This window comes from Alosa pseudoharengus, unplaced genomic scaffold (genome assembly GCF_046254945.1).
Source record: "Alosa pseudoharengus isolate Yale_2024_CS ecotype anadromous, Long Island Sound unplaced genomic scaffold, YU_APseudo_1.1 YU_APseudo_1.1_scf_10, whole genome shotgun sequence".
Taxonomy (NCBI): Eukaryota; Metazoa; Chordata; class Actinopteri; order Clupeiformes; family Clupeidae; genus Alosa; species Alosa pseudoharengus.
The window spans coordinates 39415146-39431494 of NW_027468565.1; the positions used below are offsets into that span (position 1 = coordinate 39415146).

Genomic DNA, 16349 nt, shown 5'->3' on the forward strand with positions numbered 1-16349 from the left:
TAGTCTACTGATATGTAGGTCTAGGCTATTGTATTTTACTTTTAAGGTAGCAAGTTTCGGACAGTGTAGCCAAAAAAGTGTTATGTCAGCTACTTGATTTTGATTTAGTAGGAAAAGCTGCAAAGTCAGGCCTAAAGGCTAATTGACCGACAACAATAATTGACCAAACCCAGCCAGTAAGTAGGCCTAGGCTACCAGCAAAGATTGTAGATAGGCGGAGCTCGTTACCCTGGCGTCATATGTGACGCTTGCGTACTTGGTGAATCGTATGCGCATGCTCTGTCTATCGTGGTCACCGTGGGCTTGTAGCATCAACAGCTTGAAAGCGAGGAAGAAGCCGTGGGGTATCATCTCGCTGGTTTCTAGTATTTTCCATTCCCTTTCCCCTTCCCGGTTTGTATTGCAGGCGGGAGAAAAATTCACTGGATTTGCTATTTTGCCATTAGAAGAAACTTCGCAAACAAGGAATTTTATCTTGCAAACGCTAGCTAAGGTTAACGTTATACAAACACGGTCACAAGCTGATGGCGGCCACTGTAGAGGAGCTGTATCGAAACTATGGGATCCTTGCAGACGCAAAGGATAACTTGAGTCAGGTAAGTCGGTTTAGAGAGTGTTTTGTGGGTCGTTTGCGATTAGGTGGGAAACAAATCTATATAGCTAACCTTATAAATAACCAAACTCTTAAGTAAGCTAGTTAAGTAGCTAGGACACATTATAATGTTACAGCATGGCCGTGTGTTAAGCCACACACAACGCTAGCAGTAGCAACGTTAACGTTAGCCTATGGGTTATCTGTTAGCTATGTCAGTTCCTTACTAGCCAGCGCATACTGTTAGCTTTTTGGCTAACCCTATGGGATTGTCCGCTTTCCTGGCTAAGTGATATAACGTGAGATGGATATTATAACTAATGTTAGCTAGAGTCTCCCGAGTCTCACACATTATATTTTAACTAACCCAACCAGACGCATTTAGCAATAACTAATTAAACGAAATTAGCCAACAGTTAATTGCTTTATTGTTAGTTGGCCAATAACATTAATTTATCGCCAGGTATCACTAGCTAACTTTAACCAGTTGGTAACTTAACATTAAAATTTCACGTTTGAAACGGCGCTGCATAAGTAAGCTTCACTTACTAAATGGTGTTTAACCTTTAGCAATTGCACATTGTGTTAACTCAATGTTGTAATGTTTACCTCTGCTCCTTTTCACATAGCACAAGGATGCGTATCAAGTCATTCTGGATGGGGTGAAGGGGGGCCCGAAGGAGAAACGCCTGGCGGCCCAGTTCATCCCTAAATTCTTCAGCAGTTTCCCTGAACTGGCTGACGCTGCAATCAACGCACAGCTTGACCTATGTGAAGATGAAGATGTCTCAGTAAGAATATGAACATTTGACCTATGTGAAGATGATGTCTCAGTAAGAATATGAACATGTTTGTAAAACGGTGTTAGATCGGTTGCTTGGTTTGGGCTTGTTATACCTTAATGTTTGCATGTCCTTGATGATCTCCTTTCTGTAGATCCGAAGGCAGGCTATTAAGGAACTCCCTAGATTTGCTGCTGGAGAAAACCTTCCTAGAGTGGCGGACATCCTGACACAGCTTTTGCAAACAGGTACATGATTCCTCAACAGCCTTGGTGGTTTTATTGTTTACACAATGTACTTTCTCACAGTGTAGTGCATTGACATTAACTCATTACATTTTTCATTTTATTGTGAGTTCATAACCCGGTCATCGAGATGATTCAGCCTGTGTAGAGTAAGATGCTATCTTTTTAGTCACGCTGTACAATGTGACATGTAGTAATTATATAAACTTGCATTCATTTCACGGTGGACGTCAAAACGCTTTCTTGAGGGATGCAGAAACCTGCAGCTGTCATAGAAGCGGTAATACTGGATGATTGTTATGCACTGATTTTCCATTCATGCCGTCCTGCATGTTTTCTGCTCAGATGATTCTGCAGAGTTCAACCAAGTGAACACAGCATTGATCTCCATATTCAAGATTGATGCCAAAGGTACATTTCTTTGTGTTTTACTTTTACCAGTGTGTTAGTAGCTGCTTTCAGACATCGGTGTAAGTCCGCATGTTCTGCGGATATCAATCGGGTGGGCCGTATATCTGAACAGCATGTCCCGACATTTGGAACTCAGATTTTAGGCGGCTCTTACACTACTCCCCTCCTACTATTTCGGACTGACATTATGTAAATGAGCTCATGTTTGAACAAAGCGAAGAACATGCGGTGATTCTGTTCATGTGCGTGTTCAACCACGTTCAACCTGTTCAACCACGTGGAGAGTCCGTTCATGTGCATTGGTGTCGTTTACTCATAATGTCCGCATGTAAGCATCATATCTGAATCAACCGAGGGGTCGCACATCCGTTTCACAACCGTTTGATCCGCATATAGTGCGGAGGACATGTCTGAAAACAGTTAGTGTTGCTGCAGTGTCAAATGAATGGAAAGGCTAAAACTGATATTTTTGATTAACTTGATGTTTGTTTCATCTAGATGCAGCACGTATAATCTAGTTACATGATACCGTTGATGCTGTGAAATGTTATATGCTGCATGTAGTATTTAGTTATGTGACGTGCTGTGGGTAGTGTTGCACGGTGTATCGATACTAAAAAGGTATCACGATGCCTTCACGCAAAAAACGATACGATTTCCGACGTTTTTCGATACTTTATTAAAATTAACGTTCTGTGTCTGCGTGAACTGCTGCTCTCACTGCTTCTTGCACGCATCTAGGCAAGTGGGCGTGTCAAGCAGGCAGCTCTGAGTGAGTGAGTGCGCAGCCAACGTCAACATACTGTAGTTCTTTGCCGACCGTCCTCGGCCTTGTGGATAAAACAAAAGGTGAAGTGAAATCTGCAACTATTTCGGATACATCGCGAATAGTGAAGGCAAGCCATCAGGTACACAGAGGCCCGTTTGTGAAATATGTTTCAAAGTCATTTAAAAGCAGTAGGCTACGCATGGAACTTGGCTAAACACCTCGCACATACAACAAACATTTTTGTTCAAAGAACAACAGGTTAATGAATATGCTATAGAAAACACGACTACATGGTTAGTGGCAAGTTCTTCTCTTCTGTTTTAGTCTAGCCTAAGTGAAACGAGTATGGTTCTCTGGGATAAAGCGAACCTTCCTTCAACCATTAATTTTGACGAGACATAACGAGCTGTAATCATTTTGATGAGACATAACGAGCTGTAATCATAGGGTGCTAACGTGATGAAAGCGCAATGTTAACGCCAGAATAAAATTACCACTTGTAAACAATCTATTTCATGTTCGGTCAGTACTACCTGTAATATTTGTCATGGCATGTAGACTGCAATTTGTTCAATAAGTATTGCCCAGATGTAGGATAGGATACCCGAAATGCGCTAATTAAAGCCCACAGCATATAATACCACCAAAGTGTGTTGAGTCCTAATAATAATAGCGGCTTATTGTTACGTGGTAGCAAATCATGTTATCAAAGAAATAGACGTAGGCTAATGTAGGAATGCACAGACATATTGCAACAGGTAATGGTGTAGGCCTATCTGACGAAGACCTGAGTGGTTGGAACGTCGTACTTGTACACTGGGCGCAAAGAAGACCATCCTCACATTTTTCCCTTTGCAACTGTCAAAGAAATCCCATGAACACGGGAAGGCCTAGGGAAGCCTATACTGTACATCAGATGGCCTAAAGATTAGGCCCCTCTGCATAGCATTCAGTGATTTGCATGCAGTAATTTCAACACTGACCTTGATCTAGCCTAGTTTGGCTATTTAAAGCTACTTTATTGGCAAAACACAACAAAATGTAAATGAACTATAACAAAAAATAAAGGACTTAATCACACAAAGTAGGCCTACTATTTTACTGACTATAAAAATAATAATTATGTAGCAAGTTTAGAACCCAGAATTGACCTGCACACTACAAAAGTGCACCGAATTCAAAACAAATGACTCAATACACTTGGAGGAGGTAAGAGTCCTTTCTTTTCCAGATATCTTAGGATTTCGCCGTAGTATCGTTTCAGTATCGAGCATCGTGATATTTATGGCAGGTATCGTATCAAAGTCATAATTTTGGTATCGTGACAACACTAGCTGTGGGTGCTGTGCATTGTGCTCATCCTGTTGCATGTTGTGGTTCTCCAGGCACTTTGGGCGGTCTGTTCAGCCAGATACTGCACGGAGAGGACATTGTGCGGGAGCGCGCTATTAAGTTTCTCTCCACCAAACTCAAGACGATGCCTGAAGATGTCATGACAAAAGAGGTTGAAGACCATATTTTCACTGAAACCAAGAAAGTAAGTCAGGAAAGATGCAATCATCATTGAAGTAAAAAAAAAAAAAAAAAACTTAACAATCACTGATGGAAAGGGTGGAGTCTCACTATTGTGGTTGTTGATGGCCATTTAATATGGATAAATGAATGAGAAGTGGATTAGCAGGGAGTAGAAACTGATAAGCCCTGCCACAGCTTGTACTGCTTTGTTTTGTTTCAGTGTTTTTAGTTATTCTTGTCTGTACCTCCACTTGACCCTGGTGTTGTTTCAGTGTTCCTAGTTATTCTTGTCTGTACCTCCACCTGACCCCGGTGTTGTATTCTTGTCTGTACCTCCACCTGACCCCGGTGTTGCGCTGTTTCCCCAGGTGCTGGAGGATGTGACGGGGGAGGAGTTTGTGCTGCTGATGCGCATCCTGTCCGGCCTGAAGAACTTGCAGACGGTGAGCGGCCGGCAGCAGCTGGTGGAGCTGGTGGTAGAGCAGGCCTTCCTGGAGCAGGCGCTCAACCCGGCCGACGCCGACGCCGTAGACCGTCTGCTGCAGTGCACACGTCAGGCTCTGCCCCTGTTCTCGGTGAGTCTCTCTCTCTCTCTCTCTCTCTCTCAGCAAGAGACATTGGGCACACTGTTGAGGTGAAATGTAACACAGGTGTTATGTAATGTTGCCATTGATTGAATCTTTGGTGCACTGGTATGTTTTGAAATGTATAGCTCAAGTAGGCAGTCAATGGCAGTTCACAGCAACTGTAACTATAGAGATTGAGAATGTGTCGTCATCATGGCATTTTTACCATTGGTGAACACACAGCATTTTGGGGATCCGCCGCAATCCATGCCCATGTAAACCAATGTAAACGGCCAAACGTACCCATAATCTTGGTCACGTGTCTTAGCAATCTCTATTGGAGAAGCTCCATTATTTCACTCCGTGAAAAACCCATAAAACCCTCAAAAAGTACTCAAAATCGAGTAATCATTTGAAAACAAACGTAAACAACCTTTAACACTGCATTTCAATTTTCCCAAATCGGCAAACTGCACCGGCTAGTATTAGAGACAGGCGTCTATATGAGACAGGCCTTTAATTCCCTTTACACAAAACTTTTCCTCTGCAAAGATGGAAAATATTATCAAATTAATTATTTCAAACACACTGAATGTCTACCTATATGACTAGGCTATCTGATGACAATTACAGATCATCATTCAGTGTTGAGATCTTGTTCATTGAGTGAGATACAGTAAGATCCAAATAGCGGGGATAGCCAGAATAGATGAAACACGATTTAATTAAACGTAATCGCATCACACTGAAAGCTCATATTTTGTCACTAGCAAATAGCCTATATCGGTCCTTTGTCAAATACAGTTGCATTATCAGCCCTGACCAAAACCGTTCAGGAATTATTTATGCAAAAGTGGAACCACCTTTTCGGCACGAATGAAACCGCATGAGGGAGCATGAACCATATTGTTTCTCCCGTTTTGTATTTGCCAAATTTGACAACAGTCTACATTCAAATCATAGCCTACTTCCAGGCTCGCGAGAACATATTTTTGACCAGGGGTGCTGAATAACAAAATAATCATGGATGTCTGACTATTTCTCCCCCAGCATATGATTTGAATTTAGACAGCTAAATACGCCATTTCACCGCCGTGTATGAGTAGGTCTAAGCAGCACTTGCCACTCCGACTCATCAATAAAAACTCTGCGCGCACACACCAGTCCCCTTGACCCCAGTCCCCAGCACACTTGACTTTACATCATTAACCTATTTCAGTAGGTTATATAGCCAGAGAATGTCCGTAGATGGGCTCTGATATAGCCTAGTCTAAGGTAAATTCCTTTTCTGACTTCTTTCTCTTTATCGCCATGGCATTTAGAATAAAGAATAACGTTCGCGAACCGTTCTGGTTTTGTTGCCAGCATAAAAACAAGCTTACCATCGGCCTATCCGCAAATTTTAAACACAAGGGATGAATTGAATGATGACGAAGTGGGACCTATAGGCATAGTTCATATTGGAAAGTTATACAATTTGGAACTCTAGCTTTTCCCCACCGCAGTCTTTTAATGCCATCTAATCATAACGTGCGCAGTCTGCGCCATACTTAAGCCTAAATCACACCCAAGATTCGCAACGAGATGAGCAGCAACTTGATGCAACATTCTAAAACCTTGCAACTGTGACCAGACATGTGAATGCTTTGCGACGGCTTGTAACGACGTGCAACATCTAATTCACACTGCTGTAAGTAGCCTCCTTTCTATAACGGTTTCGTGTCATTGCGAATCTTTAAACAGACGATCTGACGGGTTTTAGAAGATTAAATACAACCCGAAACTAAAAAACAGACATGGGGCCTCATGTACAAAGCTTGCGTACGTACAAAAATGCTGCGTACGCCACTTCTCACGCTCACGTCCGGATGTACGAATACTGACTTGAACGTGAGAATGTGCGGTCCTCCACGCAAACTTCATGTCTGGCGTACGCACATTTCCAATGTGTATCGTCAGTTGGCGACACTTAGAGGCAATGCAGCGCAACAACATTAGTTGATCGCGAGTCTATATAGGCATTTATTTGCACAGTATATTGTGAAACGTGGATTATTAAAAATGATTCGAATGACTTCGAAAGTAGGCCTATGTTTCTATATAAATGGACATGCAACATGCTCAAATTCTACTAAGTTATGCAACAACCTATCTGTGATGACAACTGTAGACTTATTAGAGGATACGAATTAAAAGGGAATGTGAAACCTATAGCCTACACATATAGATAGAATAGATAGGCTGACTAATAATCGCGGATATAAGCTATTTCCCTTAGTGTGATTGACTGCATAGGATACTTTTGACTTTTCCTCGAGTAAGCATTCGCATTATTGTTGTCACACTTGTGTGCAAATATAGGGATATGATCCAGAAATCGTAATGTTGTGGCGATGTGGCCTGGATCAACTTTGTTTATTCCACCTCGAGTGCGCGATGCGTGGTAGCCTACTTGGACACGATTGATGTAATGTTTTTTTTAATTAATGCAGTTGTGTTGTAATGGTTCAAATACATCAAACCCAGTTATGCGAACCCTGTCACCTACTTGCAGACTGACCAATAATTCTACCACGGTCTCTGACCCTATAGCTAGCCACTGCTACGCTCTGCCACTACTGATTTTTTTTTGTTATTAATTACAGATGATAAAGACGTACGATTATTGACATTTTGTCGGATAAACACTTCTACCTCGCATTCGCTGGAGATATTTTTTTTATTTTTTTATTAATTTGATGATTTCAATTATTAAACTTTGGAGCAGGTTCGAGTATGAATGGATCCACAAATGAGTTTTCATTGTTATTAATATTGCGGGATAGGCCATTTTGTCTTCGCGGAGGTCTGCGCTCTCGAGTGGCCTTCTAGTTAGCATATTAAAATGAGTGTGATTGAGGGAGGAGAGAGGGTGGAGTGTAATGCTCGTGCATGTACGCTTAATTTCACGTTAATTGGGATGTACAAAGAAAGGCTGCGTGGAATGCTGCGTACGCACAGTTTCATAAATCAGGATTTTTTTGTGCGTACGCTACTTTTCAGGTTTGCACGTACGCAATGTTTTAGTATGAAATCCACGCAAGTCTTTGTACATGAGGCCCCAGGCCTCTACTAGAGACCGGCCTTTAACCCAAACCTGTAGCCACGCCAGGCGTTTAAAAGAGACAGGCGTCTCTTAGGGACTCTGCGATTATTTGAAGTTTTACGGTAAATATATTCATGACGTAATCTTGGGCTGCATAATTAACCGTAATAAAATCGCAATATCGGTTCACACCTATATGTGATCTAATTTTAGAATGACCGCGACACTGCCGCATATAAAGACTTCAAAACAAGTGTTAATTTAAAGTCTACATTCTTCCTTTTGAAAGAAATGACAACTCTGGGTTATACATTTACATTTATTAATTTCAATTATATGAATCCATATAATGTCAATTATATTACTGTACAAGGGCCACTGTCCCTGCGATTTGGGACTCGGGGGTGAAGTGCCTTGCCCAAGGACACAACAGTGGAAGCCTAGTATTGAACCCGCCACTTTTCAGGCTACTGCATGCTAGCCCAGCTCTTTAACCCCTACGCCATCACCACCCCACTACCATATGACAGAGCAACGGTACCGCGCACTAAGGAAAGCAAACCCAGTGAGAGCAAGTGAATGACCGGGCACATGACGAGGCAGGAGAAAAGTTGTACTAGGACGAATGAAATGGACAAAATAAGTATAGGTGGTTTAGAAAGTTTACAACCTAATGACTTTTAAGTCCCCCTCCTAACTAAAACTCTGCCATCATATCTTGACCAATAGTTAAGTATAAATGTTATTAAATTAAAAAGCTTTTACTACAGACTCAAAACGTGATGGCAGAGTTTTAGTTTGAGGGGGACTACTTAACTCGTTCTGAAGAGTAGGCTACTTCTGTGACCGCAATCAAAATGCACTTTAAACGCCAAATGCAGTACATTGACTAGAGGAATGTTTATAGGCAATCTTTTTTTTTAACTTTGCTGGCAAACTAACAAGCTAGCAAGGCAACAAGTGGTTTAACATGCTGGGCTGTGTTTCCCAAAACCATAGTTGCTAACCTGTTAGCAACTTAGTTGGTTGGCAATGGGAAATTGCATTGCAACCAACAAGGTTGCTAACTTAGTTAGCAACTATGGTTTTGGGAAACGTGCCCCTGAACGGTTGTTACAGCAGGATGCTTGATAGCCTGTGTAGCTCCCCTCTGGTCTCGTTGCAGGGTATAGAGAAAGTTAATGCAAAAATACTCCCAAGCTCCTCCGGAAAGCTTCCAGTTATGGTCATTTTAACAACATTGCACTAGTTGCCAGTGTTGGTCAAGTTACTTGGAAAAAGTAATTAGTTACTGATTACTTATCCAAGAAAGTAATCTAGTTACTTTACTGATTACTTATTTTCAAAAGTAATTAGTTACTTTACTAATTACTTTACTTAGTTACTTTACAAAAACACACTAGCTATACACAACCTGAATACGCTTTTTTAAAACTTGGTTTTATTAGTTTCAATCTTAACTTTTTGGTGTGTATACTCCTTCATTCGAATAGATGTAAATAAAATACAGCAAAAAAATATTAAAACCAAGTCTCTATTAACATTTACATCTTTTAACAGTTGCAGTGCAGAGAGGAGTAATGCATTTACCAAAACAGAAAATGCTGTTGCATGCCACATTTAGGCTGTTCTAATGTCAAAGAAGAGTATGTGTTTGAACTGTGTGTGTGCAGTGCCGCTGCTGGCTATTTTGGTGCCCAAAGCAGAACTGTTAGTTTAAAATATTTCTTAAGAAATACTACTAATTTGATGCAGTTTCTAACTCATTTATAAATGGTGCGCTGTCACTTTAAGAGCATCTACACAACTCTCATAATGATCAGCTCCATTCAAATATAAGCCTATGGCTAGTCCACAAACTCCACATTTGGCACTATATTAGCAATAGTCATGATATTAAGTTGGTATAAACAGCTAGATAGACATTTCCTGTTTGCAATTAAAAATGATTGCGCCTGGTAGCACCTATCTGAGTGGAATGTGTTTCAAACGGCATAGGCTACTGTGCTTCATGTAAATGTTTAGTTTAACTTAGTTTAAGGCAGTGGTTCTCAAACTTTTTCTTTCATTCCCCACTTTGATCAAGGGGGCCTTTTCGAGCCCCACCTGTCCCTCATCGCTCTAAGAAAGTGGTAGGTCAAGCTTAAAATTGTCAAATGTATTGAAATAATGACAAGTTCTAAATATATCCTCTTCAGCAGAGTTAAAATCAGCTGGTGCTGCAGATATAATAATAAATAAATACATAATGTGCCATTGTAAATTAAACACACATATTTCTGTTTTCCAGCAACATATTAGGAAGCCAATATTTTACAGCATTGTACAATATATTCAATGAAATACTAACATGTTGCATTAAATGGATCCATAATCCAGTCATACTGAGCACTGCTGGTTGGGAAATATGTTTCAAATAAACTTTGCAGGGATGTGATGTAGGCCTACTGTTTAATACATGGGATCACAAGAGAAGCAGACGTTTCAGCGATTTCACTCAGATTCTCAAAGGCATACTGTTGCGATCGAGGCGCCTGTCCCATACCTCAAGTTTTTTGGTGAATGCAGTAATCTTATCTGCTAGGTGAGGTAGGTGCTTGTCTGCCTTGTAACGGGAGATTTAACTCATTGAGCTTTCCAAATATATCGCTAAGATAGGCCAGCTTCAAGAAATGTTCATTAGTGAACGTGCTTGCAGATTCAAACATGCGCTCACGTTGCCTTGACACGAGCGCTTCCCTATGAATAACACAGTGCGTAGCCTACATTGCGCATCAGGTGCTACTTGGGCCTAGGCTACAGATAAAAAAAAAAATAAAAAAAACTCCTGTTTTTCACGTCAGTTCGCGCCCCACCTGGCATGTCTCCGCGACCCGGTAGAGAAACGCTGGTTTAAGGGAAACGAATTATTGAAGACTTCAACACTCACCAGCCCCATTACAAAAAGGCAAAGACCACATTATATTTTTGCCCATTTTCCAAATCACAGTGAATGCAGCCAAGATATTATAATGCCCTGGCTCCTTTTATAACGGGCCAGTAGGCTACAGGGAACCCGCGACGTCCTCTTAAGTCTATTTTTACCTGTTGCTGCAGCCGTCATGTCGGGATCTGGGGGTGTCTTAATGAGTTTCACATTCCTGTGCCGGCTTGCTAGGTGCTTGCTCAGATTTGAGGTGGATTTTTTTGCTGTAGACAACATTTTTCTTCCCACGCAGAGTGTACAGCGTTAATGTTTTTTTTTTGTAATGTCTGAACTGCAATGAATTAAATGCTCCATGTTCGCGCTCTCTCCCGCACTCCATGTCTGGCACACGTGTGTCTGTTGTTTACATCTATGTCTCGCAGCTATAGCCTACATCATTGTCACGAGTAGTCTCACAAAATCCATATGGCAAAATCCCAAATTCTTTTACTGTCTATGGCAAAATCACAGTTTAGTAACGCAGTAACGCAGGCTGCTTGCAGGAAAGTAAAAGTAATCTAATTACTGTTTTTGCAATTGTAATCCCTTACTTTACTCGTTACTTGAAAAAAGTAATTGGATTACAGTAACGCGTTACTTCTAACGCGTTACTGCCCATCACTGCTAGTTGCTACCAATATCAAATATCAGATTTGACTTACTGAGGTCTACCTACGACTGTCATAATCTTGTGCCGAAAATGCACGGCAAAACTACTGTTATGTTAAATATCAGATTTGTGAAGCTGTTGCATAAGCAAGAACATTCCTTTTCTTTTCCCAGAAATGTATGTGCTAATTCAGTACATGTTTGTATGTATATAGTATAAGTATAAGTCTATATACTCTTTTGATCCCGTGAGGGAAATTTGGTCTCTGCATTTATCCCAATCCGTGAATTAGTGAAACACACTCAGCACACAGTGAACACACACAGTGAGGTTTGAGGTAGTACTTTCTTCAAGGTTGGCACAGGTCTGAAAATGTCTGGGGACTAGAGATGCACGGATGGGCTATTATTTCAACCGTAACCGCATAGCAAAACTTATCATCCATCCGCACCAACGTTTTTTGACCAATTTTCAAAACCGCACCCGCCTGCCATTCGCTGGTTGTTTTAATGTATATGGGTGATGCGTTTGATTGGTTCAACCGCCACCCGCCCGAATTTAATTAAAATGTTATATTTCTTCACGTCATCCGCCCGATCCGCGGTTTAACCGCGGAGTCTGCGGCTGTAACCGCCCATCTCTCCTGGGGACATTGGGATTCTTTACAAGGATTTAGTTCGCAAATATGTCACCTTTTTCAGCCCTTCTGAGTTTGCAGGTATGCATGTCCATGTTGTCGTACACATATAGTAAAATATTGGACCAAGTCGGTGGCAAAACCAAGCGGTTTACTATGATGTGCACGCAACTGCACCACTTGATTAGCCGTTTTGCGTGGGGTGGTTATGGCTTTTTTTATCCCTCGTGAATATTTCAAAAGTCTGAAGCAATGCAGTGGTTGAAAAATCTCACCCTTCTGCCCTCTGTCCCCCCATAGCAGTGCCTTTGGTTTAGTGCATTGAGATCAGTTGTAGGCCTAAAGCATTGCTGGTCTGGGGCTCAAAAAGTAGCATTGGAATATGTTTTGGTTTTTTTTACCGGTATTTATTTATTCCTCAGCTTTTTTTTTTTTTTTAAATCATGCTGATTCATATGAAAAACCCAAATCAATCCGAGATAATTTGTTTATCCCAAATACAGCTATTGAAGTCATCCGGTGAAAATATTTTTTCTCTCTCATATTTCAACAACTAATGTACCGCATTGGCAGTTTTTTTGTGTCGTGCATCCCTAATATAATCCATGAGTCGGGTATGTGCGCCGGCTTCGGTAAATCATTTTGCTCTTTTTTTCTTTTTTTTCTTTTCCTTAGAAAAATGTGCATTCCACACGTTTTGTGACGTATTTTTCTGACCACGTCCTGCCAAATCTCAGCACATTGACCAGCCCAGTGGCGGAACTCGATATCCAACTTGAGGTCAGTGCTTTTTTCTCCGCTGTAATGTTTCAAGATGGAATGTGTGTAGGGGGCAGTTTGCTGATTGTTGAAAGGCAGGTTTAAATGCCGTACCGTGTGTATGTGGTTTAAATGCCGTACCGTGTGTATGTGGTTTAAATGCCGTACCGTGTGTATGTGGTTTAAATGCCGTACCGTGTGTATGTGGTTTAAATGCCGTACCGTGTGTATGTGGTTTAAATGCCGTACCGTGTGTATGTGGTTTAAATGCCGTAATCTTTCTTTATTTCTGTTCAGGTTTTGAAGTTGTTGGCAGAAATGAGTCCGTTCTGTGGTGATATGGAGAAGCTGGAAAACAACCTCAAGATGTTGTTTGAGAAACTCCTGGTAATACCGCTACCCATCAGTATCACAAAGTAAATGGCATGTGCTGCAGTGACGAAGCAAGTTCACAAGACATTTGCAGCCACAGTGCCCAGAGCACCCAGCAATTCATTTTCATCCATCCGTTCAATCCATCAGTCCATCGGTTTTCAAAATAATGCCCTCAGTGGTTTTCTTGACTGATGTTTGGGTTGTGATGACTGTATTTGGGTTGTGATTAATTGTGTTGATGAGTGGCGTCTGTCCACCTGCAGGAGTTCATGCCGCTGCCCCCAGAGGAAGGTGAGAACGGGGAGAACGCGGCCAACGAGGAACCCAAGCTGCAGTTCAGCTATGTCGAGTGCCTCCTGTTCAGCTTCCACCAGCTTGGCAAGAAGATGCCCGACTTCCTCATTGACAAAATCGATGCAGACAAGTTGAAAGATTTCAAAATCAGGCAAGTTGTTATTCTTAAGAGTGTCTTTCTTTATTAGTTTGAGTTCATATGTTTTGCCTGCTGTAAATAATGTTTTTAACTGAGTCGTATAAGTTGTACTTGATTGTTGGCTTCATGGCTGTTGTGTAGGTTGCAGTACTTTGCCAGAGGACTGCAGGTGTACATTCGTCAGCTCAGAGTTGCACTGCAGGGCAAGACAGGGGAGGCGCTTAAAACGGACGAGGTACGTGTCTTGTCATGTTTGCTGTTTCTTACTTGGTTATTTTGGCAATTAGTACTGTACTGCAAGTAGAACTTCCAAAAGTAAGAAATAAAATATTTGAAATCAGTGTTGTTGGTATAGTAATAAAAACATAAGATTAAAAAAATAAAACATTGTTGGTGGGAAAGGTCTATTTAAATACTTGATCTCAGTCACAATATCCATCTGTGGTCTCCCAGAACTAATGTTTGCATCCTTTTCTCTCCTACAGAACAAAATCAAAGTGGTGGCTTTGAAAATTACGAACAATATCAACGTCCTTATCAAGGTATCTCTCAAAATGACACTGTATGACCAATTCCTTTCTTGAATGAATGAAACAAACAAACAAATCGCACGATCCCTCATGGCATCCTTCTCTCGTTCTCTGTAGGATCTCTTTCACAATCCTCCCTCCTACAAAAGCACAGTCACGCTGTCCTGGAAGCCAGTGCAGCGGGAGGCTGCCGCCGTAGGGTATGTGTTGCTTAGTTGAGCATCTCGCTGATTGCATTTTACATAGGTCAGCTCAAGGCCCTTACCACCACAGGATCTCTAATGTAATGGCTACTGTACGTTCTCACCTTCAGTAGGTCCACAGCTAAACTTTTGGATCTTGATCTCTGACAGCAAGAAGGTGTTGGGTGAGATTTGTGGGATCTTGGGATTGGTAGTGAAATGCAAGACATGTGGAATCAACAAGTGCCATTTGTAAACATCACCATGCTATAGTAAGCCAGCAAGTAAAATGTTACAAATGCAGAAAAGTAAATATAGGCCTCAAAGTGTAAATTGACTAAAGAAGTTGGGGGAAAATGAGGAACTATCAGTGGTTCAAGCCTGTAGCAAAGATCCTTGATTACTAGCACCGCGTTAACCCACTCTGCCTGTAGTCTTGAATCAAACCTTAACCATCCAGCCTGTGAAGCCCATGACGTGGTTTGGATTTTGAGAAGATGACGTGGTTTGGATTTTGAGAAGATGATGTGATTTGTTCTGTAGTGAGAAACGACCACCTGGGGACGACGTGGGCGCTGGCACCACCGTGAAGAAACTGGCACCAGCGCTGCCCAGGAGAGACGCCCGCCAGATCTACAACCCACCCAGTGGCAAATACAGTGGTACCATCGGCAACTTCCCATATGGTGAGGACTTTGGCAGTTATATTCATTTTTTTCCATTTGAAAAAAAAAAAGGTTTTCTTTAGTGTTTGTTTGTTTTTTGTTTATAGAACAGCGTGGTGGTTTCCGAGGAGGTAGAGGTCGAGGCTTTGGAGGCAGAGGCAACCGGAGCCGAGGAAGGATCTACTGAGTGGGGAAGGACTGTCTGTTACCACATATAACACACACAAACTGAGGCAAAAGAAGACCATTGGTGCGCTGAGCTTGATCACCTCAGTGCCATTGTCCAATCAACAGCGCAGTTTTAGATCCTGTTTTTGTTCTTTCCAAGAGAATTTTTGATCCCTTCCAGAGAATGATCATCACATTTTGTTGTAGTTTCTCTTCTTTGCCTGACCTTTTTGTGGAACAAGGACTGCCAACTTGTACTTTGATAGTTTGTTTTTGATTGATGGAGAAAAAAATTATTGTTTTACAAAATGACTTACATTGTACCTTTTTTATTTAATCTTTTAATTTTTTTAGAGATTCATGTTTGACGTAGAGAAACCTGTTGCAAGTTTGTAAAATCCTGATAATGTTTTTCATCTGAATTTTTATCATAAACTTGTCTTTGAAGTCACATGTTGCTGTTCTTTGATTTAGATTTGTAAGTTTATTAGGCATACCATAGGAAGAACTACTATTTAATATAACAGTCATTGTGAGAAACGTATTACTACTCGCGATTGTCTATACAGTGGTCTGACAGTATTGATCAGTGTTTTTTATTTATTTTATTATTTACATTTTTTGAGAAGTGAAATTTGCTTAATCATGGGTGGGAGTCAAGTATTGTAGTGTGATGTTGCTTTTAAAAATGTGAGATTGTAGGGAACATCACAGTAATCCATCAGCAATCAAAAGTACTGTTATTGGCACTGGTGGGGAATCCACTTCAGTTTTTAAGGGTATTAACAAAGTAAATGTAAACTTCTATCCAAAGGAATGTGCAGTAGTCGTCTATCTTACAAACCTATCACAAAACTGATTTTACTGACAAATGATCTGACCATCAGTTTTTAGAGTTTAGAACCAGGTGTAGAAATTGGTGGGATTGCAGGTGTTTATTCCTAATTTATTTGACTTTAAAATACTGCTTTCTTTGCCTTCCTCTGTCTGTTTTTAATGTATGCATATTGGCTAAAGTTGACATTTTCACTTACTTTTGTGCATGAATATTAATAGTAAA

General features: G+C 41.0%; 1 protein-coding gene across 2 annotated transcripts; it reads left to right on the plus strand.

Moving 5' to 3' along the window:
* Positions 1-289: 289 nt before the first annotated feature.
* Positions 290-15740, plus strand: api5 (apoptosis inhibitor 5). 2 transcript variants are annotated; one of them, XM_076271570.1, is made up of 14 exons: positions 290-596; positions 1222-1383; positions 1529-1622; positions 1965-2030; positions 4185-4336; positions 4683-4889; positions 12853-12957; positions 13234-13323; positions 13575-13756; positions 13886-13979; positions 14230-14286; positions 14392-14474; positions 15000-15142; positions 15229-15740. In XM_076271570.1, exons 1-14 carry the CDS (start codon positions 525-527, stop codon positions 15306-15308), a joined length of 1587 nt encoding a protein of 528 aa, XP_076127685.1. In that variant the 5' UTR covers positions 290-524; the 3' UTR covers positions 15309-15740. The 2 variants fall into 2 exon arrangements, with proteins under 2 accessions (XP_076127685.1, XP_076127686.1); XM_076271571.1 differs by having other exon boundaries at positions 1977-2030.
* Positions 15741-16349: the final 609 nt, after the last annotated feature.

Excerpts from the sequence above, each read along its gene's own strand:
- api5 (XM_076271570.1), top strand. The coding sequence starts at position 525 with ATGGCGGCCACTGTAGAGGAGCTGTATCGAAACTATGGGATCCTTGCA. Across the intron at positions 1,384-1,528 it reads GTGAAGATGAAGATGTCTCA|ATCCGAAGGCAGGCTATTAA; the intron begins GTAAGAATATGA and ends TCCTTTCTGTAG. Across the intron at positions 15,143-15,228 it reads CATCGGCAACTTCCCATATG|AACAGCGTGGTGGTTTCCGA; the intron begins GTGAGGACTTTG and ends TTTTGTTTATAG.